Below are 27,696 nucleotides of genomic sequence, written 5' to 3' on the forward strand. Positions count from 1 at the left end.
TTTACTGCTGCTGTTGTTAAGTAATAGATAGTTGCTGATAGATAAACGGCCCAGAAAGGGAAACCAAATGTTTATGTAGTTTGGTTATGATTACATTTGGATGAAACTTAAAAACTTCACGTCAGCATATAACTCCAGCTGATTTCAGTGAAGACACACCAGGTGAGACTTGAAGGATTATGGTTTGGAAATTCTTTTTAAAACCAGATGGCTCCTGGGAAGCCAAACTATGAATGTTCTCATCCTTCTCTATGGGAGATTAGAGAGGGGTGCAATAGTTTGCTTTTCTTTCTCTCCTCCCCTCTTGGCCCCCCACAACAACAGTTAAAGGGAACCATAAGGGATTAATTGTAATTTTGCTGTCAGCATGGACATTTTGAATTGTTGTTCTAACAGATTTTCCTTCTCAGGGCTGCATGTTGTGCTAGTACAGAGAACTAATCTGCATAACTTCTGTCAGTCTGAAGCACTATCTGATCACTTTCTGGTACAGAAGGTTAGTTTAAATGTTCTTTATATTTGTGTCATGATTACTTTTCTGTATTGGATTACTTTCATTTGTTTGGAAGACTGGATATTACAAAGAAATTATTTACAGTGAGGGTGGTGAGTCACTGGAACAGGTTGCCCAGGGAAGTTGTGGATGCCCCCTCCCTGGAGGTGTTCAAAGCCAGGTAGGATGAAGCTTTTAGCAACCTGGTCTACTGAAAGATGTCCCTGCCCATAGCAGCAGAGTTGGAACTAGGTGATCTTCAAAGTCCCTTCCAACCCAAACTATTATATGAATCTATGAAACTTTTTTCCTCATTAGAGGAGCATCTGGAAGTGAAACAGACTGAGAGAAATATTAGCTTATTTGGAAAAGCAGTAAGTTTTGTTTTCTTTGACACAGAAATCCCAAAGGTTAACCATCCCAATTAGTAACAGGCTTGAGAAGAAGCATGTATTTTCAGACACTTTCACAGGTTTGCCCATATTCACACTAGCAGTAAAATCCTGTCCTGATGCACCTTTCTGGTCAGCCTTCTGCCTTTTCCAGGAGAGGCCTTTTCTTTTGGTAACATTCATTCTTGCTATTTAAGTAGCGTTGATGGTTATAAATCCATGGAAGCAAGTTACATTTGGGGGATGCAGAAGGCTTTCTAACAGTGCGCAGCATAAATCTTTCCGTCTAATGAAAATTTATGGCCGTGAAAAAAACAATGGTCCTTTTTAGCATTATAGAATTTGCTGATACTTAATTGCCTCGCCTATAGAAGAATATCATGCAATAAAGACTGGTTGTAGGAAAAACAGTATCAGCCTCCCTACTGCTTTATGCCATGCATTTAATACTCAGGGGCTGCAGGAACATGCCACAGGACACCTCAGCAGAATTCTGTTGTCAGTCCAGTCACTCCCGAAACGTGAGGCAAACTATCAGGGAAAGAAAGGAGGATGTTTTCCAGCCTATCATCAGTTATATTTTTGCAGATTATCTCATTAAACTATTTCAGATCTGTGAAAAATATGAAATACTACCGATTTCCTGCAGCAATTCTATAACGTTCAAAGGAAAAAAAATAATTACTATTTTGAATAAAATGCCACTGAACCACTCCGGGCGCTCTGTGAATATTGCTCTTCCCTCCCAGTTTCTGAGCACCGGGAGCTGCAGGACTTGGCTTGTGCGAGGTACTGGCGGTCCCCGCACTGCTGCAGACTGCCTGGGGTGGGTGCCGCTGCCCAACGCGCACCGCCGAGCAGAGGCAGCGTCCGCGGGCGGGAGTCCGGGCGCGGGTCCGAGCGCCACCTCCCCTGGCCCGACGCTGCCTCTGGGAACCCCCCCACTGGGGCTGGGCGCCGCCTGATTGGCCGCAGCTCGGGGCCCCAGGGAAGGTGCCGCGGCGGCGGGAGGCGGCGGCGGCCCGCAGGATGAGCGGCAGAGTCGGCTTTTTCGAGGTGGGTGCGGGCGGTGCCGCGGGACAGAACCGGGGGTAGGGTGCGGGCGGGCTAAGTCCGGGTCAGGCCCCGCAGCATCCTGCTGGTAGCGGACGCGGATGTCCCGAGTGCCGGCGGGCTCCTCTCATGTCCCGCTCCATCTGCATTATAGCATCGGGGAGCTGGAGCCATCCGCTCCTGGGTGTGCCAAGGGAAGTGGCTACCTCTGGAGACGGGCGGAGGGAGCCGGAGGGGCACGTCTGTCGCTGTGGTTTCCTCAGAGCGAGGGGGCAAAAGCGGTATCCGCCCGCCCCGTCCTTCCTTTCCCTGAACATGTTTCATTCGCTGCTTCTCTTCATCTTGTATCCAGTAGTCCTCGGACATGGGTTTGGAAAGCCGGGGTAAGTGAAGTCTGGGGTGTCAGTGTTGGGCTCTCGGCGGTCCGTGAAGGCTCCGGATCAACGGCTCTGGGCTTCCCGTGGCTCTTCCCGAGGGCAGGACCGTGGCCAGCCCTCCGGGGTGCGTCCGGCAGTGCATCCCAGCCGTAAGGAGAGAGCTAGAGCGAGGAATGTTCTCGGCATCGTCTGTCCCCAACTTTTTAGAAGAGCCTGTCGCTAGCCGCCGTGCACCTCGCCGAGAACCGTCCCGCTGAGCCTTCCGGCCCGGTGCAGGCGTGGCCCCAGGCGGCAGCGGACTCGGGGCGGCTCAGCGGCACAGAGCCGGCGAGGAAGTTCATGCCCTAGCCGGGAGACCGGCTTCCAGCCCGGCTTCCCTCGGCAGCGCAGTGAGTACCGTCCGCCGGGATCCCTCCCGAGCGGCCTCCGCCCCGGGGCAGGCTCCGCCGGTCCTGTGCTAGCCCCGTGCGTTCGCATCTTCCATGGAAAATGACAAACGACCGGACGGGGTTCGGTACAGTCAGCTCCTTCTGTGTTCGGAAAATGTAAAGTATCCTGCACCTGGGGAGTGTGAAGGGTAACTTATCTCTTCTACTTACTTAAGCGGCCGCGCTGGCTCTTTGCTAGAGTTAGTTAGCTGGCTAATTCTGAAGAGCGGTTTGCATTGGAAAAGAAAAAAAAAAAAAAGTCGATACGCGCTAAACGGTGGTGATCCTGAATCTGTTTCTGTAGGCTTACAGTTTCTCCAGCACGGCTCGTCTAAAAAGGAGTGCAGTTCCTTCCATCGTGCAAAGTACTGAACAATTGTTACAAAATTGACAGAATCCAAATCAATCTAGAAAGCAGTTGCTCCTGTAGTTATTTTCTGTAACCCACAAGCTCAGATTTTGCTTTTCAAAAGTATCAAAAAGTGTCCTGGACATCACAAACAATTCATCAAAATAAGCTGTCTGTAGCTCTTGTGGGTGTGTGGTAGGCATCTGCACTGTCTCCTCTCTGCACTGCTGACTCCTATGTTTTTTTTTAGGAAAAACAACCAAGATTTTAACTACTTACTGTATTTCTACCAGTGTCCCAAACTCTTAGGAGATCCAGATGCAGGAGCAGGCACACATGTGTTACCCTCCGAAGTGCCTTTGGTCATTGGTCTGCAGGTTTGCTCTTCTGCCTTAGTCTTGTTGAACTTCATACAAACACTTGTTGTGCTGGAAGACCTCAAAAGCACGGATGTCATTCTTGTTACCAGATTTTGCAGAAAAGGAAACACAAAAGTAGAGTGACCTGCTCCATCCTGCTAGGCAGAACAGTAGCAGCAGATGCAAGCCTTTTGAGTCCTAAATGAAGATCCTGTGTCTAAGCAACATTAATCCAAACTTGTAATGCCTCATTTATGTACATGGCAGCCTTGTGTGTCTTAGTCCTTTTTCTCTGTACAACAGAGAGTGAGTAAAAACAGATTTCCCTAGCTCATACAGTGACTATGTATGAGCTGACCCAGGGTGTAGGATGTGGATAAAGACAGCCTAGGCAGTGCTGCTGCGTATCACTTTCTGTGGGGTTCTCCCCACTGATTTGCTTACTATTTTATATTCATTGAATTTGAACTCTGAATTTCATTTCCTCACCACGCTTTGTTGCTCTTCTGTGATGTTTCCTGATAAGAACCACAGAGCACTTCACAATCACCAACCTGTTGCTGTCTGAATTTTTAAGAATATGACTGTTACAATTTTAAATAGTCTACAATTGGTAGACTATTTCTTCTTGTTGAGTTTGTGCATTTCATCGTGCTTAGGACACCATCAGTTTCATAGGTTCCTGAGTATATAGGAAGGCCCTCTGCTTTATGCATGAATAAAACTGTTTTGGTGAATGGACTTACAAAAGGATGGGCAAGACCATCAGACTGAGTGCTGAGACACTGGCAGTCAATTCCCTTCCTTTTCCTTGTCCTTATCAGACTCTTCCTCAGTGCAGATAAAGGTAGAAATACTTAAAATTAGGCAACATTGTATTGAAGTGGTCATTAAGAAGCCAGTGAAAGGCAAAATCAGCTTTGGAAGCACTTTAAAGTTTTTGGTGTTGAAACTTCGTACCAAGAATTGTGAGCAACTACCTAATTAAGCCAAATTATGCTGGACCTAATAGATGGACAACAAAAAACCCAGGGTGCCTGAGAGATTTCCCTCTACTTACAAGATGTCTGTATTAGAACAGATATGCAAAGTCTCTGATGGCTGCCTTTACATTGCTTAGAGTAGGTCTTGTTTACTTCAGGTATTAGCATGTTTCTAATCTCACCTCTACTTTTCTATCACTGATAGCTCAGGAGAAGCTTGGAAAGAACAGCTACAGTTTACAGAATTATGTACATACCTGAAAGTGCTGCACCTGATAATTTGAGGAGATTCACCTCTGGAAATTCAGGAATGTGTGATAGACACCTGTATCTAGATAATTAATATTTTGTATGAGTGATCATTTCTCCAGAGTTATTAGAGAACAACTCTTCTGACCTGTTTTGGATATGTTTCAGAGTTTATGACACAGTTTATTTTAGAAGCACTTGCTTTTCTCCGTTCCATACAAAGGATGTCTGTGTGACATGTTCAGATGTAAATGTCTCCAGCAGAGAGCTCTGAAGTTAGGCTAATGAATTCTTTTTAACCTACTTGACAGGTTTAGGTGCTCTGACTTCCCAGAGGAAAGATACTTGAACCAATAAACTCATACTGTAGAAAATCTGTGTTATAAGAGCCACTGTTTTATTTGTTTAACTGGCTTGGATGGGAAATGTTTTTTGTCAGCAGTGATAAGCAAAAATGTTTAGGAGTCTTCGCTCTGAGGATAGATTGAACCGATAGTATTGAACTGCAGTACATTCTAAAAGCAATAATGTACTGCCTCCCCCACCACCCCGCTGGCATTTAAAGCTTCTCCCCCTTCTGACTGTGGTGAAAACCCTCTAAATGCAAGGGGGGATGACTGCTGCCCTAGCCAGCATTGCTGGGATGTCACAGCTCCTGTTACAAAGGTTTCTCCCACTCAGAGCTGTGCTGTCTAAAGTCTCATCAAGTAAAAGCGTTGAGAGCAAGTGCCAGCAGGACTACAGAGGATTTTAGGATTCTGTAGCCTCCAAGAGCTGCCTGAGCAAGACAAGGCTACATATGAGAGATCTGAATGGCTGGTTAAAGGGACACTACTGAACATGTCCCTGCTGTTTGGAGATATCTACTTTGTTTTCACAGCTAACACATAATTGTCACAGAAAGAGATGAGAAGATAGGGAGAAACATTCTCCCTTTCTCTTGTCTCATCACTTCTCCACATGCTTACCAACACTTTCTGTGGTCAGTTGTGCTGCTTTAAAAGACAATGTGTCCTCTCTCTGTGGAGCTTGAGAGAAAAACTTAGCTTTGTTTTGGAAAATATGGTAGTAAAACAATACTTGGCAGGATGTACCTTGAGCTACTCAGAATTTGAAGGCTATGTATGAAATCAGAAATCTTATTTTAGAAAAAATAACAGACTTGTTTGGAATATATTTTTAATTTAATTGACACAAATTTTGTGACTTCAGCTGTCAGTATCATGGCTCTAAACTTCTCAGGACTTCCTGAGCTGTGAAAAGACAGCAGATCTAGCCTTGAAACATCTAGGTGAAAAAAAATAATCAATCTCTTCAGTTCTCCATCAAAAACATACATACTGCATGTACATTTTGACATCCGTACAACAAATGATCCATGAAGAGTAGTAATGGAACTATAGATACTGAAGTTCAATATTGCTAATTGCAGTGCTGATGCAGTGCTACAGGCTGGGATCAGAGTGGCTGGAGGGCAGCCAGGCAGAAAGGGACCTGCAGGTACTGGTTGATAGTAGGCTGAATATGAGCCAGCAGTGTGTCCAGGTGGCCAAGAAGGCCAATGGCATACTGGCCTGTATCAGGAATAGTGTGGCCAGCAGGAGCAGGGAGGTCATTCTGCCCCTGTACTCAGCATTGGTTAGGTCACACCTTGAGTACTGTTTCCAGTTCTGGGTCCCTCAGTTTAGGAAAGATGTTGACTTGCTGGAAGGTGTCCAGAGAAGGACAACAATGCTGGTGAGGGGTTTGGAGCACAAGCCCTTTGAGGAGAGGCTGAGGGAGCTGGGGTTGCTTAGCCTGGAGAAGAGGAGGCTCAGGGGAGAGCTTATTGCTGTCTACAACTACCTGAAGAGAGGTTGTAGCCAGGTGGGTGTTGGTCTCTTCTCCCAGGCAACCAGCACCAGAACAAGGGGACACAGTCTCAGGCTGCACAAGGGGAAGTTTAGGCTGGGTGTTAGGAAGAAGTTCTTCACAGAAAGAGTGATTGGCCATTGGAATGGGCTGCCCAGGGAGGTGGTGGAGCTACTGTCACTGGAAGTGTTTAAGAGGGGACTGGATGAGGTACTTGGTGCCATGGTTTAGTTGATTAGATGGTGCTGGGTGATAGGTTTGACTTGATGCTCTTGAAGGTCTTTTCCAACCTGGTCTATTCTATTCTATTCTATTCTATTCTATTCTATTCTATTCTATTCTATTCTATTCTATTCTATTCTATTCTATTCTATTCTATTCTATTCTATAATTATTGTAAGTCCATGAAGAATTTATAAACCTCTTCTACCTTAATGTTTTCATTGTAGAAAATATTTGCCATACACTAAAGCATTGAGGCAATGAATATTCTCTGTTGTGCATGGAAAATGCTAGGTGTTGAAAAACCTGGATGTCTGCTCAGTGTTGAGTTGAAGTTGGCATAGGTTCTCAGATGGAGGCACTCCAACCTACTTCATAGTGACAGTAATACTCAGTGAATGATGTGACCCTTCAGTATGCCTGGGAAATGTGCAGCTCTCTGTTAGCCAGTGTAAGTTAATACCCACTGAGTCAGTATTAGCTGTTGCAGGTTCCTTTTCCATCTTGTGTATCCTCCTGGAAGATGTCATGCTAGTAAAATCTGGAAAGCTTTCATAGGCTTTCAAGGGTCAGAATTTGCTGTGAAAGCACAAACCTCCAACAGCTTTTCTGTTTTGTGAAAAATAAACCAGCCTCTCACTCCAAGGGAATATACCTTCCTTTTCCTTCTTAATCACACCTATACCAATTCATTTTATCCCCTGTCAACTGTATACATTGATTTGTCTTTCTGAATTATAATAATTTGTAGCTTTATACCTGTTATCTTCAGGTCCAGGCCCATGAAGCAAATTGGGCTTTGCCATACCTTCAGGTTATACACCCAGCTTTAAGAGTGGTTGTACAATTTGGTTAAGGTATCCAAGTTCACTTCAACTCTGCTCCTTCACTATGCGGTGTCCCAAGAATCATCCATTGCAGGGAAATGCTAAACAGGCTGACAGTGAAATGGAACAATGCTCAAAGCAGTCCAGAGACAGAAACTCAGGATTTCTCTTTTGTAGGAGACTGCACTTTTCACTGGAATACATTCCTGCCCTCTCCTGCCTGTACTTTCTGGTCTCATGAATCCTTTATTCCTTGCTTGGTGGACCAAACCTCCTGTGTAGGAAATGGCAGAACACTAAAGCAATTTTTCCATTTCCTGTCAGTGTGCCTAACCATTACATATAAAGTATGAAGAACAAGATCATCTCTTTAGTTTTCATTTTAATTTCCTTCAGACATAATCTAAATCCTGTGCATTGTGCTGACTTTGGGATGAAATGCTTACTGGAGCAAGGTGCTCGAGGATTTAGATGCTAGCTTGACTAATTAACAAATCTGAAATGGGTGGAAGAAATAATAATGTACTCTGAGTTTCAGCACAGTTCAGACAGTGTTTCTCATTGTCTTGTATAGGAACAGAACTTAGAAAAGTGAGGAATAAAATATGTAGTGTGAAACTGTAAATGTTTGACATTTAAACTCTACAAAAGTGAAATTTAATTGTATAAAACCTTTTGAATATGAGTGTAATGATATCTCTTTATAGAAAATGAAATAATGTAATAAAATTCTAGGTGCATGGTATATGAGCCAATTGTTTCAGAGAGGTAAGGCTTTACTTAGTTGGACTGCTTACAGAATTAAGGTCCAGCACTCCACAGGTAGAATGATGAAATTTTACCCTGTGGTTAAACATTTGCCTTGCTTGTGCTTTAGGAATTCCTCATACAGTATGTGGCTAAGCTATGGAACTCCCTGTCTCTGGATTTGGTGCATGCAAAAAATTTATATATGTTTAAAAGGCAATGGATAAACTAATTGAGGGAATATCCATGAAAAGCTGTTAAATACAAAGGCAGCACTTTGGGTGCAGGAAAATTACAGTCTCTCTCTGCTTTCTCCTTCCAGTCACTACATCCTTGCCCTGATTTATTACTTTTTCTGAATCACCTGCTGCTGGCTGTATCAGAAAGAAAGATACTGTTCTAGATGGATTCTTTGACTTCTCTGCAACAGTTTGTCCATTCCTGTGAAAGAGAAGTTTCAGTCTGCAATCACTTGTAGCAGCAGCACAAACACAGTGTTCAGTGTAATTACACTTAGAGTAAGTAATTTCCATTCGACTTAACTCCATGAATTTCAAGAAAGTTAGTCTTGATACGCTGTTGTGTGAGATCACACAAAGGCTTGCTTACTTCCTTCAGGAACAACACAGTCTACCAGAAAAGTCTAAGGAAGGAGAGAATTCCACAGGGGAAAAAAAAAAAAAAAAAAGTTTAGAAAGATTTAATTAGGATTATGGCAAACACTGAATTTTTTTTTTCTGTAGTGTTAAATTCACAGAACATGACTTAGGTGAGTACTCTTAATAGTTCAGGGAGAATTCATTCTGCATTACTGTTTCTCAGAGTGCTTGGTTCCTAGACTGTAAACCAGGTAGTTTCAAAAGAAATCTGTACAATAGATACCTATGTCAGTGCTCACAAAATCTCACTCAGCTACAGTTTACTCAGTCTGCTGGGTGTAAATGTCTTCTAATCAGACTTCCAAGGTGCACAGACATGCTAATTGTGTCAGTATTTCCACAATAATTATCACATGTTTTTTGAAAACCTGTTGATCCTTAAGCATTTGAGAAGTCTTTAAACTGCAGGAATTTGACCAGCTCTAGTTTTGTAATCTGTTGCAGGAGCACCACAAACCCTGTTTGCTCAATGGTTTTTCCCCTATGAACAAACTTTTCTCCCTTTTATTTTCTTAGTAAAATTTTTAACAGTTGAATGTACTTTTCTTGGCTTATATACTAGTTACTTTGTCCTTGATAATACTAATTAAGAATTCTTCTGTTTTTAAAGACACTGTCAAACTTTACTTTTTATGCACAAGAAGAAATTGGTCTCCTAAATATTCATAGTATCATAGTATCATAGTATCATTCAGGGTTGGAAGGGACCACAAGGATCATCTAGTTCCAACCCCCCTGCCATGGGCAGGGACACCCCACACTAGATCAGGCTGGACAGAGCCTCATCCAGCCTGGTCTTAAACACCCCCAGGGACGGGGCCTCGACCACCTCCCTGGACAACCCATTCCAGGGCTTCACCACTCTCATGGGGAAGAACTTCCTCCTCACATCCAGCCTGAATCTCCCCACCTCCAGCTTCATTCCATTCCCCTTAGTCCTATCACTACCTGAGATCCTGAGAAGTCCTTCCCCAGCCTTCCTGTAGGCGCCCCTCAGATACTGGAAGGCCACAATTAGGTCACCTCAGAGCCTTCTCTTCTGCAGACTGAACAGCTCCAACTCCTTTAGTCTGTCCTCACAGGAGAGGTGCTCCAGCCCTCTGATCATCCTTGTGGCCCTTCTCTGGACACGTTCCAGCACCTCCACATCTCTCTTGTAATAGGGGCTCCAGAACTGGACACAGTACTCCAGGTGGGGTCTCACCAGGGCTGAAGACATAAGTTTGCTTATAAAAGAGTTTTAACATAGCCATCTTGCACATATCAGCCTACTGACTGAGTTCTACTCAAGGTTGTTTTAGAGAAGCCATAATTTAAAATGTCGTTAAAAATTCACCTAATAAGTGGAGTGGAAGTCATACTGCACTAGTGCATGCCAACAGCCAGTGTCCTATTGTGCTAAATGCCTTGAAAACACATAGAAATGAAAGTTCCCTGAGCCAAAAAAATATGTTTGAAAGGGATGATATCCACCAGTAAGTGTTCCAAGAACAGATTGCTGGTTGTCTAAAAACTGTTGCCAACCAATACATTAACTGACTTGGTGCTGGGCCTGGATACTGGAAATACTGCGTTCAGTGCTACATAAGTTCATATGGTTTGCCATTGTGTTCAGAAAATACAACATTTCTTGCTTTGGATATCAGGGCTTTTCTGTCCCTTATGCAGGGAATATCTAAGCAGTGGGGGATCTTTTGATACAGGTAGGAGGTGTGATAACTAGAGGAAAAAGTCACCTTGTTTTCATTGTGTTGTCACACAACTTTCTATGGGTTAGAGTGGAATCTAAAGGTGTGTTCCTGTGTCTGCCTTTCTGAAAAGGGAAGAAAGAATGTTTGATATTTTCTTAGGTCTTGAAAGTAACTGAAATGTTTGACATTCAGGAATGGGTGTCAAAAAACAAAACAAAACAAACATTGAATACATCAGGTTTCAAGAGGCTTCTGGAATCTATGTAGTGCAACTCCTACTCAAAGCAGATATAGCTAGATCAAATGGCATTGGATCTTGTCCAGTTCAGTTTCAAATACCTCCAAGGATGGAGATTCCACATCTTCTCAAGGCAACTTGTTCCAGTGTTTGACCAAGCTCATGGTGAAAAAAATTTCTTGGATCTTGGATCTGATTAGATTTTCCCATATTGCAATTGGTGTCCATTGCCTCTTACCATTATACTGTGTACCTTCAAGGAGAACCTGGATCCACCATCTTCCTTTAAGTATTTGAAGAAATGGGCCAGTACCGACAGGTGTGTCTGTTTGGCACTTCAACAAAACATCTTGGAGTGGAACCAAGTAACAGTATAGATCTGTGATGATTTTGTTCTCTCCATGCATTCCAAAGGTTCACAAAAGCACATATGTGTCTATGCAGACACACCCATGAAAACCACAAAGCAAGAAAACCCCCAAAAGCTCTGTAATTTTTAGTCTGGCCTTGTGCACAATGACAGTAATCCAATGACAAGAGTGTAGGTGCCAGAGAGATGTCCAAACCATCTATAACTGGCCTGGAGAAGATTTCTCTAATACAGCCACTTAAAATTACTCCTGAGGGATTCTCATCCAATATGTATACACTGGGAATGGGTATGGAATGGGAAGGAGACTGCTAAAGTTATGGGCCCTGCTGCAGTCTGTAGGGCAGCCCAGTGGTATTCATTGATACAAGAGCTTTGAGATATGCCAAAGGTTTTGATAACCCTTGTAGGAACTTGGCATCAAAAGGGACAAAAAAAGGTTTTACAGCCTTCACACTATGTGTTCTGTGGATTGCAAGAGTCAGGATGCTTTATTATGAGAACAGGCCTCTGGGAAGGAAATCCACCTCATTTGCTTTCTGATAGAGATGTCCCACAAAGACACTAAAAATTGAATTTTGTGTTGTTTCAAATGTAAAAAAAATGAAGGAGAGACATACAATATCCCAGTAATCCGTTACACATAGATGGTGGAAAAATGCTTACCCACTTAGAGCTTACAATGCACAAGCAGAAAATATTACTGCATTAGTATTCCTCGTGGAGATCAGATTTGATACTTTTGGCTGGAGCTGAAGTGTTCCATTGCTGTACCAATAGAGGAACAACAGTTTGGGACAAGTAAAATAAGGAAATAAGATACTTGGACCAAGTGATCTCTTCAAAGCAATCCTATTAGAAAGATACTGGGCTGTGACTCCTATTTTTAGTAAGGAATCATCTTTGAAATCTAATGTTAATCTATCCTCTTGGCCAGTTATACCAAACATAACTGATGCTAGATGTTTATTTTAAAAACAACACATTCTTTTTGGTACTAAGTAATGATAGTGTCAGTCATTTAGTGCGACAGATAAGCTTCAAGCTTTCATTTAGATATACCACAGAATTCCATTACAAAGTATTTTATGAGAACAAATTACATCAAACACCATCACTGTATCTTAGGTCTTGCTAGCTTGCCACAGCTGAACTTTGAAACATCTGAGGAATTTTTGCTTGGTTGTTGATTAAAATCATAACCTTTTGCCAAAGTGCCATTTGGTGACAGAAATAAACTGCTCTTTCCTTTTCAGAGCTGTAGCTAAACCATTGCTTGGAATATGCAGTTACTAACAATACAAGGGATCTGAGAGGCAAGAGTAATACTGAATATGCCTACAACAACCTTTTAAGGATTTGTGATGTCCAGATTTTAAGCTGAATCTATTATTTACACCTGCCAATGCTTTCCACTATCTTTATAATTCAATGATTTGGGGAACAATGCACATTAATCTTCAAGCTGCATGTCCTTGGCATGTCTGCTTATATGCATATCTATGCACAGTTACATCTTTTCCCCTCAAACAGTCTTTCTAGTTTTACAGATCAAAAACATCTGTTCCTTAATAGTTCCTGTGAAATTTATCCTCATTTGTTCCTTCAGCTTAAGAAAATACCCTAGGTAACTGTGTCTTAATCAACAAATTAGTTATTCCTGCTTCTGAATATATCTATCTGGGAAGACAATTTATTTGGCAAGAATTATCTTTTTTTTTTTCCCCTTTACTTTGCAAGTTAAGTGCTTTGAGAACCTGGCTATGATTAAAGCTGTCTTTTGAGCACATCCAAAGTGTTTTTAACACAGTTCAAAGATCAAGAGAAATGGTGTCTCACTCTGAACAATGACAGTGAATTTGGGAGTCAACTAAGTTTAGAGATTATTTAGCCATTTATTGGCAATTATCATTTTGTCTCCTATCAGGTGGAAATCCTTGACTGGAAGACAAAGAAACAGCTATGCTTCCTAGACAAGGTAAAACAAAAATCTGTTTAAAATGCTGAGTGACTATTGAAAAATGACTCATTTTTCTTAAATAAACTTAGTGGTTATGAAGGGTGTTTCATCTCCTCATATCATTTGTTTGGCCACTGAAGAGGTAATGATTATGCAGACTTTGTACTGTCTACAGAGTACTTCAACTCTTTTCTAGAAGCTTTTGGGCAAGGAGCACAACTTCACCTGCTTCGCTAAGATGGTGCAAGTTGTGCCTTATGCATAGGCCATTGTACTGTCCCTGCTATTGCAGTGATTCTTGACCACTGACAGAGAAGCTGCCTCTGAAACAGATGCTACAAATGATCCTTCCTTTCTACTATAAGAAGTAGTCTGAATCATCCAAACCAACCCTAGCCATCTGTAAGAAAGTCATACTGTTACATTGAGTTATATTTCTACTTGTATAGTCTTCCATACAGTAGTTGTCTTTCAAAATATACATCTTACATATGGAATACTTTTTGTTTCCTAGGTGGAACCAAATGCCACGATTAGGGAGATCAGACTGATGTTCCATAAATTACGTGAGTATGACTTTTGCAGCAGTTCACATCACATCAGAATACCCAGTATGTGAATAAGAGGAAACAACATTTTTTGAAACATGTTGTACACACACATAATGTTAAGTAATCTGCACATTAATGTAATGATTTTACTATAATTGTTTATACCATTGTGATACAAATTTATGTTTATAGTGTTGCATAATTTCTTTCATATATTTGTATAAAATAAATATCTCTAAAAATGTATAACTAAATCTTATCTTGTTCTGTTGCATTCATTAGTCCATGATCTAAAATAAACATTGTATATCACACAATTCTGTATGGTCTTACAGATCCTCAGTGGTATCCAGCAAGGCAGTCAATAAAACTTGATCCAAGTAAGTACTTATGAGGACTAGAATAACAAAGCTCTGAGCAGGGGCCAGGCATAAAAGGTGCACTTTGCATGAGTGTTAGCTCTTAAGAATGAGTTTCCAGCTATGTTAATTAGCATTATGAAGGCTGAAGAGAGTGCTTGACACTTGGTAATTAACTCAGGAGTCTGCACATTGTTGCAGTGCACTTTCCAACTACTGAGCACTTTTGCTTTCAGACAGGCAGCACAGAATCTAGATACTAATTTCCTTAGTACTCCAGCTGGGAGTACTAAAAAAAGTCTATGAGTTAGAGCTATCAATTCACATATTCCTCTGCTCTCAGGTCAGAATTACAGTTCTTTTGAGGTAAGCAAACCATACTGCCATGGACGTAGGATTTGCTGATGAAGCTGATGCCATGCGGCTGACTTCATTAATGCAGTTGTAGGTATTGCTACTTGAAGCCACTTGGTACATGGCCTGAGCGCACAAGAAGTCCAGCTGTGTTAATTCATATTAGCATTCGGTATAAAGCACAGCACTTTCTTCTTTCGATTCCATTAGCATAATTTTATTTAAACTGTCCCCTAAAAGTATGCTGGTGAAGATTATTTAATTGTGTAGGATCTATCTATGTAAACAGGTGTCTGAGTATCTTATTTCCTTCTTCAAAGACCTGCCTTCACAGAATCACAGAATCACTATGATTGGAAAAGACCTTTAAGATCATCAAGTCCAACTACTATCTAACTCTACCTTGTTAGAATCTTCCATGGAGCTACATTGTGAAACATGCTATGAGAAAATGCTGGCCTTTTAGAGATGCCCCCAGTTCTAGGCACTAAAAGCTTGAGTACTGGTTCAAGTCCCATGGAATCACCTCCTAGTTTGTTTGTTGGGGAAAAAATGAGGCAATGAAAACCTCTGTAGAAGAGCCTTTCTGTGTCAGCTTATCCTAGGTTCTGTGTGTCTGGTGATTAGCAATGAGGAGAGAGATGGTGGTGCAGCTGACCACAAGGTTAGTGAACCATATTAAAGGGCAGTAAGCCATTAACAAATTCTGCTATGGCTGTGGTGAAGCAAGTCTACTAGACTAGGCAGGCACATAAGACTGAGAATTCTCCACACTGTCTTGGTGTGAATAGAGGATCCATCCTTATATGCAATTACAGGGATAAATAAAAGTTAGGTATAAACATTCTTAGTTTATCCATTGAGTTTCCAATAAACCCATGTCACACCAAAGAATCTCACAGATTGGTTAAAGCACATCATAACATGAGTATGCTGTCAAAGTTGACTTGAATTTCTTTGAGATGTAATTACTTCTTTCCTTCTCAGAAGGAAAGTCACTGAAGGATGAGGAAATCCTGCAGCATCTCCCTGTTGGCACAACTGCTACCTTATATTTTAAAGATTTAGGGCCACAGATAGGCTGGACTATGGTGAGCTATGCGTCAAGTCTGAGCCATTTTAATGGCTTTGTTCCATAATTAATCCTTACATCACTTTTTGTATTTCTCCAGTATTTCTGCATGATGCCTGCTCTGATAGTGGATGCAGGCAATGAATCCTCATTGCTTCAGTTCATTTAATTAGGGAAAGCAGTAACATGATATTCTGAATGCCTTGTTCCCCAGGAGAGCAGCAGTGGAAAACTTGCTGTAGGGTAGGTTTGCTCTACTAAGCTAAAGTTCAGATTCCCAAATGGATTTAAAAATCTACTGCAAAATCACTAGGAACTAAGTGTCTAAATGCCTGTGGGGATCTGCTTCATGAGGCCTGTGTAACTCTTCTGACAAAGGTCAGGATTATACTGCTACAAGTGTCTCCTGCCGTAAGACAACCAATAACTCTTCCAGTTCTTCAAAAGGCCCATTACGCACATACACTGGTTCTAGTGGAGAGCACAATACAAAGGGAAAAGTACCCAGTAATTTAAAGACACATTTGCCATTTCTTAGCTATGAGACATTAATAAAATCTTGTGTTAATGACAAACAGCAAAGATAATGTTCACAGGACATAAAAAAAAAAGTCAAATGTTCTGCAAGACTGAATATTCACATCATTATTTTGGATGCAATGCCAAAAAATCAGGCAGCTATTACACAACCCAAAACCCAGTAAGACAGCAAAACTTCTAATGGCAATGTAAACTCTGCGACACACATGCATTAATATATACTAAAAATATCACAGTGCAGAGTAACACCAGACTTCTGCCATTCCATAATTTTCCATGTACATTCTGCTGTCCCTGCCCTTCAAGCTACTTCATTCAAACACAAGCTTAGTCTCATCGAATAAAAAAGACAAACTTCTAATTCACAATCAAATCTGATCTTCACCAGAGAAAATGCTGGTTGCTACAGAAGTTAATAAGACAACTTTTCTGAGTGTTGAAATAACTCTAAATTAATTAGAAAACTCTTGGATTTCTTATTAGTTTATTTTTTTTTTTAACTGAAGTGCCATCAATTTAATTTCTTTCTCTGTAAATGAAGTATGGACTTACCTTCCTCACTTACAGAAGTGTGGAAAATTAAACTGTTAGTGTGTGGTCCAAAGTTAACTTCAGTTTAAAATTCTGCTCCCAAGAAAACATATCTATCTGAAATGAAATGAAATTAGATAATGGCTTCTTTGGTTCTCCACCCCAACCCCCCCCCCCCCCTTTTTTTTTTTTTTTTTAGTGTTGACATTAATGATTTTTTGAACATAGTATTCATGACTGTTTCCTGGGACATCTGCTGTGCTAACTGTTCATACAGATGGGGTCACCTGTGAACACTTGCAAGCTGTGTTTCCCGTTTAAACAAAATTCATTCATTAAAGTGCCTCTTTTTCAAGATAAATTCTTCACCAAATTTCCTTTTAAACTAAAATAAAGCAACAGATTTTGAGGGAAAGAGGAGGGTGAGAGCTGTGTAAATGTAACATGCATGCATATTTATCATGATCTCTGCGCTGCCATGATTATCCTTCCATGCCCATACTGTGTTGGCTGCACTGGTGATGGCCATTGGTATGCAAGTGAGGCAAATGCATTGCAGATCACTTATGTGCATGTCTACCATTTTCATAGCTTGCTATTCCCTCCCTGACTCTCTAATGCCACCTTAGGTCAGTGGAGCTGATAAATCCCACTGCATTAATTATCACAGAGACCAAAGCGAAACTGTCATCTAATTCAGCTGTCTAATTATTTTCTCTCTTTTTGCAGGTATTTTTGATAGAATATACAGGTCCATTGTTCATCTATTTTCTGTTTTATTTCCGCATGCCTTTTGTCTATGGACTGGATGAGAGTTTTACATCAAGCCCACATCCAGTAGTTAAGTAAGTCTGTTTGCAGGCTTGAGCAGTATTTCTTGTTAGCATTGTAGTCTTATTCCAAATGTCTTGCCATGCGTGTGTTTTTAAGCACTCTTAAATGCTTTTGTCTTGCTGTTTCTAGCTTGGCATGTATCTGCCATTCTTTCCACTACATCAAAAGGTTGATTGAAACAGTATTTGTTCATCGGTTCTCCCATGGGACTATGCCACTGAGGAATATTGTGAAGGTAAATTGTGTCAGAATCTATCCATAGCCCCCCTTACAAGTCTAACCTAGCCAACCTATGCTCTGTCTCTGCAGCATAGAGTTGGTGTGGCTTTGGTGGTAATGCACAGCAAATCTCACCAACAAATCTTTAGTTCTTTCAAAAGACTTCTTAATGTTGCTGTTGTATAACACATGCTGCCATACTGTTATTCATGTTGCAGTATTCTCATTGCTCTTTTAAAATATGAAACCTTCAGACTGTGAGCCCTTTGTTTTCACTCAGCTAGCTCCTTGGGAGTGAAGGTTTCAGTAACAGTGTTAATTTTTAAGGTAGCTCACCCAGGCACAATATTGGGAGGGTTGCTTTTTTCGTTGTTTAAAAAAAAGTACTTTTTGAAACTGTTATTCTACACCCTTGTTGCTCCTAACACTCTCTTTGCTCGTTTTATGCAACTGTAAATTTACCTTTGATCCAGCACAAAGCAGCTTGGGTGCTCCACCTTTTCTTCTCCTTGCAGAAGCACTCCCTTATCTTACCAGTGCTGCTGTGGCACATGGCAGCTGTTGAGATGCAGACTCCTTGTTTCCTAGATGTGTGTGGAGTAGGGCAGTGGGCAGTTATTCATGGGTTGGTGTTACTTTACAAATGTTTGCAACAGACTGCACTCTGCATTAAAAATACACTTTATGCACAGCAAGACAGGAGATTATCATCTGCAATGGGAACAGTGTATAATATAGTATCAGCATTTGGGTATTTAACATTTGGTATTTAGACAATTGCTTGGAATTTGTCCTATGGCAGTGATACTCTCCGCAGCTCTACCTTGTGGCTAGCTTCTTACACCTTTGCATCTGGTAGTAGTTCTGGTGATACCTTCATGTGTTCTAAATGGAAGTATGGTCTGTAGTTGAGCAGCCCTTAGCAAGAATCCTCACTAGCGATTTACTGTGTTTCCTGCAGAGGAAGAGTGCAGGGGTTGTTAAAAAGCTAGCAGATCTCTTAAAGACTTGTTCTTGACACAACAGTAGCTAATGCATGCTAAACAACAGATAAATTAGCGACTTTGCCATGAAAAAGAAACTGTACAGTCTGATAAAACTTGATTATTTTTACTGCCATCTCTGCCAACTACTTGTTCCTTTCAGAGGATACAACCTATTGCTGCTCAAAGTGACATTTGTACCAGTTAGTCTAATCACTTCTGCTTTTCTCAGTCTGGTGGTACTTGCTTTTGTCTGTAAAGTTGCTCATAGTTCTTCTTCTACCAGCTTAGTAGTGCTTGGGTTTGATTTGCTTTAAAATTTCATTGACTTTGGTGGTGCTACTTTGGTGGTGCTACTGCACAATTGTGCCAGTGAGAAAAATATCACATCCTCTTCCCTTTTTTCCCTGGTGCACAGATAGTAGACGGAGCTTCTTACTTGAAGTGTTTGATCACATACACAGCAGATACAGATAGATAGCTTATTTCCTAATCACAATGGAGAGCTACCTTGAACAAAGGACACTTCAGCCTCAATAAGCAGAGATCTGAGACAGGAATTTATGAGATTCACGATTTTCATCCTTTGTTTACCAAATGGGAATAAGTGATGCCATAAAAGGTAGCAGGGGTTCATCACAAGCAGTTCCTGCTATATACCAACGTAGTATAATTCTTTCTAAGATATGTGATTTTTCTGGGCAATGGAAAAGTAGAATATCTGATTTGTCTGGACTTAGTAAACAACTGGCCTAAGAAGAATATGAAAGGGATTAACGCAAAAATTATGTGGTGATAAAGGAGCTAATGAAAAGAAAGATGATGGTGGTTGTGCCAGAAAAGGATCTGTCATATCTTTAATAATAGGGAGGTACCAGTGGAATTCCTCAAAGATTAGTGTTATGATTGGTCTTACTGAACATTTTCATGGGAAATAAAGGGATATTGGCACTTTCTAGAAAAACATCTTAAAGAAGAAAAACACTAGACCTGAAGAAACACTGTTTAAACCAGAAGATGATAGAGTAAGACAGCAGGATACATGCTGGCCATGAGTAAACATAAACAGAAATAGTTTTGATGGCCACAAGAATCATCAATTGAAGAAAACAAAAATCTTTACCATAACTTTGTAAACCTAGAAATAAATTATTTATCTGATCCTTGCAATATCTGAACTTGATCCACAAAACCTTTTTTCAGAAGAGATTGTTTTAAAGCTTAGTTATTCACCTGGAATATGAAAGACTCACTAAGACAATTTCTTTCTTTGAAGTGAATCTGTGAAGTCTGCCTGTACTTTGCCATTCCTGTCTGAACCTGCTTTTGTATGAGCAATAAGGCTTCCAGTGGCTGGTAGACATTCGTACTGTTATTACTAAGGACCTTAGCAGTGGCAGACCTCACTTATCCTAAAGCTCCTTTTCTTATGACTGAGGAATACTCCTGCAGTGAATCATGCTCCTTGGAGGAACAGTACTTGTTCTGTTTAATTACAGCATGTCTTGTTGGGAGCTAAGCCATGATTAATTTTTTAAATGTAATTTTACTTTACTGAAATCCACTGCCATATAATTCATCCTCTGGGAAAGGTTTTTCAAAAGATGCCATTCCAGGATTACAAGAGACTGTTTCCACCTAAGTTTGTACAGCAGTTAATAGTGTATAGTAGAAGAAGGTAGTGTGGGGGAAGAAGCAGTAGTTTATGGATAGGACACTAACCAGATGACTCGTCACTGGAGTCATTCTTATTGCTCTGCTGCTTTTCCTAGGGAAAAGGAAGTCATCACAAGAAACTCACTTGATCTCTATGCCCATTTATCCCATCTGATCTGTAATTATTGGTTAATAACTTGCTGTTTCTCATTAGTTATCTATTAATACATAATCTCAGAGCAAGGACATACAGTATGTTTGTATTACAGCATACCCAAGAGGGTGTCCCTTGTGCCTGAGGTTTCTGGGCACTTCAGTGGCTCAATTAACTTTGAAAAAAAGTGGAAATACAACAGAATGTTTAATAAAACTGCTTCAGCAGGTTGGGGGGAGGGGGGGGCTTACCCCTCACCAGCATTTTCAGAAAAACATACTGTCAGACAGTGTAGTCAGCTAGTGTGGGTTGCAGATGCAGAAAGGTAATCACTTTGGGAGGTTTTATTGCTAGAAATGAAGTTCTGATATGTATTAGGAGGAAAAGGCTGCACAATTCAAGCCCTTCAGAAAATGTTACACCAGTCAGGACAGGAAAGAATGCAGCACTGGGTAAGAATTTTGGCTGCAGGAGTAGAAAAGGAAAGCTGTGAAAGAGAAACCAGAAAGACCTAGAAATATCTAAGGTATGTGAACCTATAGGAAAGCCAAGAAAAGTCATCACTGGAAGGAGGATCAGTGTTTTACTTGAGACTGAAAATAGGAGGGAAAAGAAAGAACAGGAGAGGTGTGAAAAGTAGATAAAGAGTTCAGTTTTGGTCTTGTGAAGTCCAGCTGATAACCAAACATGCCCTCAAACATTAAAAACTGAGCTGCTAGGTTTGATAAAGGAGGAAACCTCAACTGATGAGAAGCAAATTTATGAGTTGTCAACAAGCGTTAAAGTCTGTTTGCAAGAGAACAACACCTAGAGGTGTGAGCAGAGAGAAAGAAGAGGAATGGGCCAAGAAAATGCCTGCCTCCTACCTACAGACATATAAGGAGGGAGAATTTAACTTGTCACCAAGACACTGAAGCAGCAGTATCAGATTAAAACCCACAAGGCTATGGCAGGAAAACCAAACAAGAGGCAGAGATCGTTAGAGTAACGTTGGTGGGGTTTTTTGGTTTGTTTCTTTTATTTTTCTTTTTTTCCCCACAGATGAAGCCTTGGCAGGCTTCACAAGCTCTGAGATTGATCAGGTATGAGTTGGTATAACCACTAGTGATGGCTATGCTATCAGTTTAGAGAATGGAAGCTGGATCACAGAAAGTCAAGGGCAGCAGCACAGGGGATAAACTAATGTGGAAGGGCAGAGGAAAGTGGTCAGGCATGATGACTTTAGGTAGGAAAAGTTAAAGCACGGGAAAGAAAGAAAACTGATGGGAAAACTGAAGGAGAAGACAAAGAGAAAGATAGGGCAATACAAAGTAATAAGCAGGGAAGAGAGCACAGTATATAAATCTCAGTTTACAAAATTTCAGGGGTAAGCAAAATAAGTCTGTCTCTATCATACAGTCTGTATGGCACTTCATCTGTGGCCAGATGGATTGCCAAACAATTGGTTTGCAATAGTATGACTGCACTTTATAATAAACTATTTATAAACATAACAACTTCAAGATATGTAAGAGATCTTACTCTATGAGCACTACTTCCAGTTATCAATTGTCATCTGCTCCCACCTTACCACACTATTATAATTTTTTGCACTATCAGCAACTTGAAGGATCAGACCAATTGATTGTTGTCAGCAGTCCTTGCAGTGAATACTGGCGTAGAGGATTGTACTAAAACAAAGAAAAATCCCTTGTTTTTCAGAACTGCTTATATTACTGGGGATTTGCAGCTTGGCTTGCTTATTACATCAATCATCCCCTTTACACTCCGCCTTGTAAGTACAAAAACAGCCCTCAGTATGATTTAAGTGCTTAGGTGTTTGTATATTTGTCCTAATCACATGTAAACTCTTTTTTTGTTTGTTTTTAATAGCTTATGGGAAAAAGCAGATCAATTTTGCTGTGATCATGTTTCTGGTAGGTCTACTCTTGTTCACAAAATGCTGAAATGTTGCTTTATTTCTTATGTTGTCTAAGTGAAGGAGTGAGAAGGAAAAACAGGTATTTCAAACCTGAACACTTGGGGCATACTAATAAAGCTGACACTTGCATGCAGAACAGATAAATCTGTCAATATTTAATGTGATCTTGTACACAAGGGAAGATTTTGATTCAGTATCCATTCCAAAACTGGTATGTTTATCTGGTTAAAAGGATCCTGGAACTACCAGTTTGTGACATTGTGTGAAAAAGCCAGTGAGTTTGTTTTGTGAACTGTTCACTGAGAGTTAAGAATCATAACAGGCCATAAAACTTGGAGACCTGGACAACTAAGTATGTTGGTGATAATTTCCAGTGAGAGAGGGATTTTTACATCTTTCCTTATGAAGCAAAATGCTGTCCATTCTCACAGTTCCTAGGAATGTTTCATACATGCAGAAACACTCTAAGTGTAGCCAACAAATATGCACCCATTTTTCCTATGTATGTGTAACTTGTTTAGAACATCAGCTATTCACCTGCTTTGGGAAACTAACAATCAGTGACTACAGGATCTCAAAGCAGCTTCCCAGTATGAAAACTCTGTAAATTAATAATCTATTCCCATTTTATAGAGACACTACATACCTAAAAGTACTGAGCTGGGAATAAAACTCACTGGAGACTGGCCATAATCATGTAAAAGGGTCATTTCAATACACTTTCTACATAATTGATTAGGAAAGCATTATTTAAAATCAGTGGAGGAAGCTGGTCGTGATTCATATCAATTATACTCTAAGGAAGAAAACTTACTTAGAGCCCAACCTGTATCTTCCTTGGGAATTTAAAAACTTCTGAGAAAATAAAAGTATCCAAATCAGCTTTTCAGATGCTTTTAAATACAAAAGAATAACAAAAAGTAAAGCAAGTATCTCCTGGGTTTACTTTTATCCCCTTTGGTTTAATGCCCTTAGATGTCATGGGGATTGCATATGTAGCAAATCTGATCCTTTGGACACTGAATTCACATTTGCTGGCAAATACCATAAATATACAAGAGACTATAATATCCACTCGTGTTTGGACAAAGATTTTCCATCCTCCTGTTAGAGAGCAGTCTTGGTTAAGTATATTTATTAGGGTGCCTTAACTCCCATTTAAAAATCTTATTTATAGTATATTCTTTTATTTTTTCTATCTTTTTTTTTTCCCCCCTGAAGTACCACAGGGAAGGGGGAAAAAAAAAGGAAGATGCTAAATAGAAGGGAATCACGTTTTTAACTTAGTCACACTTTTTCTTGCAGCTCTGTGAAGCTGGAAATTTTTCCATTCACGTTGTGCTCAGTGACCTCCAGAGAAAGGGTAAAAACTTGTTGTCATTTTTCACTTTTGCACAGCCATTTGGTACTTCTACAGTTACTCTACCTCATGAAAGACCTGATCCTGGAGAGTGTTGACACCCACCAGCTGGCTGCTGTGGGTGTGCAGGTTGCTCAGCACTATAAAGACTGGCTTCTAGGAGAGATAGGACAGTGCAAGAAATCCTACACCTGATTGTTAAACAGCACTACTTTTCTTACTGTAATTTTTATTGGTTAGGGCCAGATTGTCTTGGGAGGAGCAATCAGTTACACTGGTAATGCAAAAGGGAATAGTGCTAGTATCAACTATGCTTTGGGAAGCAAGGGAATGTAATTTCACTGGCTTCTACAGGGGGGGCACAAGATCTCTGTGCAGGCCAGGGAGCCTTGAGCATGAGTCAAACATCTTACTGCTATCAACTATGATTACTACAATGCCACTCTGTGACAATCTGAGAAAACCTTTAACTTTTAAATATAGAACTTGAGGTACCTTTTATGGGAGTGACTGTGATCAAAGGCATCTATAGATGACTTTCTAATGCTTGGAGCATTTCCTTGAAGTTATCCTATTCCCTTCTGTGGGTCCAGAGGACATCCTGTTTCCCCACATCCTGTTTGTCTGTCTGATAGTGATGAGACACAGGAGTAAGCAGATTTGGGTTATCATAGAGGAAACAGTATCTTTAGGAGTGTGAATATTTTATGATTTGTTTTCTAATCTATAGGATCCAAAACCCGTAAGATCCCATATCCAACAAAGAATCCTTTCACATGGCTGTTTTTCTTTGTATCTTGCCCTAACTATACATATGAGGTATGTATTCTCAAATGGGAAGATTTTAGTTTTGCTGGATATATTTTAACTTCCTTTAGTATGTTAAACGTGAAAGAAACCTTTGAGATGGTTTGGCTCGATGTATTTCTCCTCCTTCCCTAAATCTCAGGAAATCACACTGCAGACAGGAAGTTATCTGTTCTTCCTCTCCTCCCTTGAAGCAGTAGTTACAGGGCTAGCCTTGAAGACACAGCTCAGACCCTGGGCCTGTGATTCAGTATGGCTACTAGACAAGCCAGATCTATTTTAAAGCAGTGCACATTTTGCAGAGAGGAACAGGAAAACTTGCCACTGGATGTGTGTTGTGTCTGGTGGAATTATAATCTAAGAGAGCTCAGGAATAACACACTATGCAGGAAGATAGAGGGCAGATGAACAGAAGAGACTGGTAGAGAAAATGGGAAATAGGCCCAGGTTGTCTTCCCCATTTCCACAAGTTCCACAGTCACTTGTGTTGATGGTGACTGCTTTAGAAGCTTGAATCTGTTTATTCCTTCATATTCCTTAATCAGGATTTAAAATCTGGACTCAGTTCAAAACCAATTACAACCAGTGCAACTCAGTGTAAAATTTGCTCTTTCACAAGACAGCATGAGGTTTCAACTTCAGTGGAAATTAGCAGACATTAATGAGAACACCATTTGGCCCCAGACTATAGAAAGTTACCATCCCTAGCACTGACAGAGGCATGACAAATAAAAATTTGGCAGGAGAATGGAAAGGACACTATGTTGTAATGCTTAAAATTATGTCATGATAATAGCTATGTAAGCAAACATAAAGGTTTTATTTATGATAATATGGCACTAGTCAGCTTTTTGGCTAAAGGTATCTTGCCCTAACACTAGAAATGGATATGGCTGACCTTGGCTTTTTTATTTACCTGTACTAGGACAAGGTTGGTTTTGATCAATAGAGACATAAATGCAAATGCTGTCACCAGAAATATTTTAAATTTCCTTGGCCAAAACAGGTGGGGACCTGGATCAGTTTCACTATCATGACTCAGTGTGTTCCAGGTGAGTAATGTTTTGGTACTTCACCTTGAAGTAATGTCAGCAACAAGACTGTGTTTTCAATGTGGTAATGAACTCTGTCTTTTTCTTCTTTCCTTCCAGTGGGGTTATTCACCTTTCTTTGCTTCATTCAGATGACAATTTGGGCAAAGGATAAACATTGCACCTACCTACGGGAATTCAAGGATTATCCAAGTCTTCGAATGCCCATTATTCCCTTTTTGTTATAAAAGGTCTAATTTGAATACTGCACAGAACTTCAAGAAGAAAAAGTTGATAAACCTACCAAATAAGTGAATTTATTTAAAGGATTTTTGGTGCATGTTGAAGCTCCACTGCTGAGAGAAACTGTATGCACTGGAAAACTACCAAAAGCCCCTATGGTTCACTGTAACTTGATTGACTTAGGTTTTCTTGTACTAGTGTATTTAGACTGATGGATCAAAGATACCGAGAAGTATGTGCTGAAAAGCAGCTCCAAATTTAGCAGTGGTATTCTGAAAGATGTAAGTGCATTGGAACGAGGACATACCAGCTAACTACTAGAGAGCTCTGCTCAGCCAGCACAGCCAGCTGACCTGAAGACAGTTGCATGATCTGCTGCCTTTGATTTGAAGAAGAGTGTGCTGCCTGGTGGCAGCTGCTTTGTAACAAATAATGTTACCAAAGAATACAAATGGCTTCTGGAATAAAGAAACAGGCAATATCTCAAATGCCTGATTTGGGTGTAACCTCTAATTTGCCAAAAGAATTTAAACTAAGAAGTATTTGTAGCAAATACATCCTGTGTTGGTTTTTATGTTGTTGTTGTTTGTTTTTTAGTCTTCTTCACTGGTAAACTGCATACTAATACTAAGGTTCAGGTAATCTGATCTATGCTCTGTGATACCTGGTTTATTTTCATATACCAAGTCCACATGATACTGAAAGGACTTTTGACCTAGCATTTTATGTCAGCATTTTCTGAATAATTTTTAATACACTTTGTAAACACATGAAGTCACAGCTAGTCCTCAGAAAGCTAGCTCCCTTCCTATTTTCAGTGCCAGGGAGAAAAATCAGCTACATTTTGGACTTCCTGTGTTTTCTTATTCACAAGATGGTCAGTGGGACTTGCTTGGGTTTTGTGCAAATCTAGTTAAAAAAATAGAAGATTGCAATTGATCTGAATGACATTTCAAAGAAGCCATTTTAGAACAGGAAGAGAATGCACAGATACTGTTTTGTTTCACAATTTATTTATCTAAAATGGATGTATGGAAAACGTGTTGCAACTATTTGTAAGGGCGAAAGATGCAATAAATTGTAGGCTGTATTTTGAGATCAGTTGAAATAATTCTGGCAAAAGAAGACTAGAGCTGGTTGCTGAAGTTTCATGATACTTTGTACAGTCAAAAGCAAGAATGTCCTTCTCTCTATATTTTTTCTTTTAAATCTACATCAATTGAAGAAAAAAAAGATCAAAGGAAAAATACACGACCCAGGCTTTATTTCTGTATAGCATATCTTGAAGGTTCGTTAGACATTATTGTATCTGGTAGGGAACTGAAGCAATACACTATTATGAATTGTTTTCAGTATTGTTATTTTCTACTGGTTTAATTGTGAATCAGAGGAAAGAACTAAGTGTCAAACGCTTTCCCACTGAGGGCAGGGTTCAGTACAAGCAGGTGGAACTTTTTCTTCTGAGGACAAAGACAGCACATACCCTATTCACACTATATGCCCACTTAAGGTCCAGTCACAGGAAAGAAGAACAAAATTGATCTTGTTTATTAACAAAGATACCTCTTTCCATGCCTGCATGAGAATTGGACATACTCCCTTTCGGTTTTGGCTCTACTATGGCATTCTGCTTTAATCTGAGAAATCTGAAGATGAGATAATTTTCATTAGGAGACATTTATTTATTTTATATAAAGAAAAAAAGCACATTTATTGCCTGAGTCTGAGATCTGAATTAATTCTTCCCCTCCTGGCTGAGACAATGTCTGTTTTTACTGGCAGCTGGTGAGACAATGAAACCATCTCTCAGCACAAGTATGACCTTGGTAGTCT

General features: G+C 40.3%; 1 protein-coding gene across 4 annotated transcripts; it reads left to right on the forward strand.

The window, feature by feature from the left end:
• The first annotated feature begins 241 nt into the window (after window positions 1-241).
• TECR (trans-2,3-enoyl-CoA reductase) lies at window positions 242-27,613 on the forward strand. 4 transcript variants are annotated; one of them, XR_010987691.1, is made up of 13 exons: window positions 242-496; window positions 13,216-13,266; window positions 13,763-13,814; window positions 14,135-14,179; window positions 15,500-15,603; window positions 17,385-17,500; window positions 17,619-17,724; window positions 22,203-22,275; window positions 22,374-22,417; window positions 23,728-23,785; window positions 24,513-24,601; window positions 25,515-25,641; window positions 25,741-25,791. XR_010987691.1 is itself a non-coding variant. In XM_068141296.1 (13 exons), the coding sequence occupies exons 1-13, from the start codon at window positions 368-370 to the stop codon at window positions 25,866-25,868; spliced, it is 1,041 nt and encodes a 346-aa protein (XP_067997397.1). In that variant the 5' UTR covers window positions 242-367; the 3' UTR covers window positions 25,869-26,915. The 4 variants fall into 4 exon arrangements, 3 of the variants coding, with proteins under 3 accessions (XP_067997397.1, XP_067997400.1, XP_067997399.1); XM_068141296.1 differs by having other exon boundaries at window positions 25,596-25,641; window positions 25,741-26,915; XM_068141299.1 differs by lacking the exon at window positions 242-496 and adding an exon at window positions 1,878-1,941 and having other exon boundaries at window positions 25,596-25,641; window positions 25,741-27,613.
• Window positions 27,614-27,696: the final 83 nt, after the last annotated feature.

The sequence above is a fragment of the Melanerpes formicivorus genome, unplaced genomic scaffold (genome assembly GCF_026170545.1).
Source record: "Melanerpes formicivorus ecotype bairdi unplaced genomic scaffold, bMelFor1.0.p_v2 SCAF_7, whole genome shotgun sequence".
In the NCBI taxonomy this organism is placed as follows: Eukaryota; Metazoa; Chordata; class Aves; order Piciformes; family Picidae; genus Melanerpes; species Melanerpes formicivorus.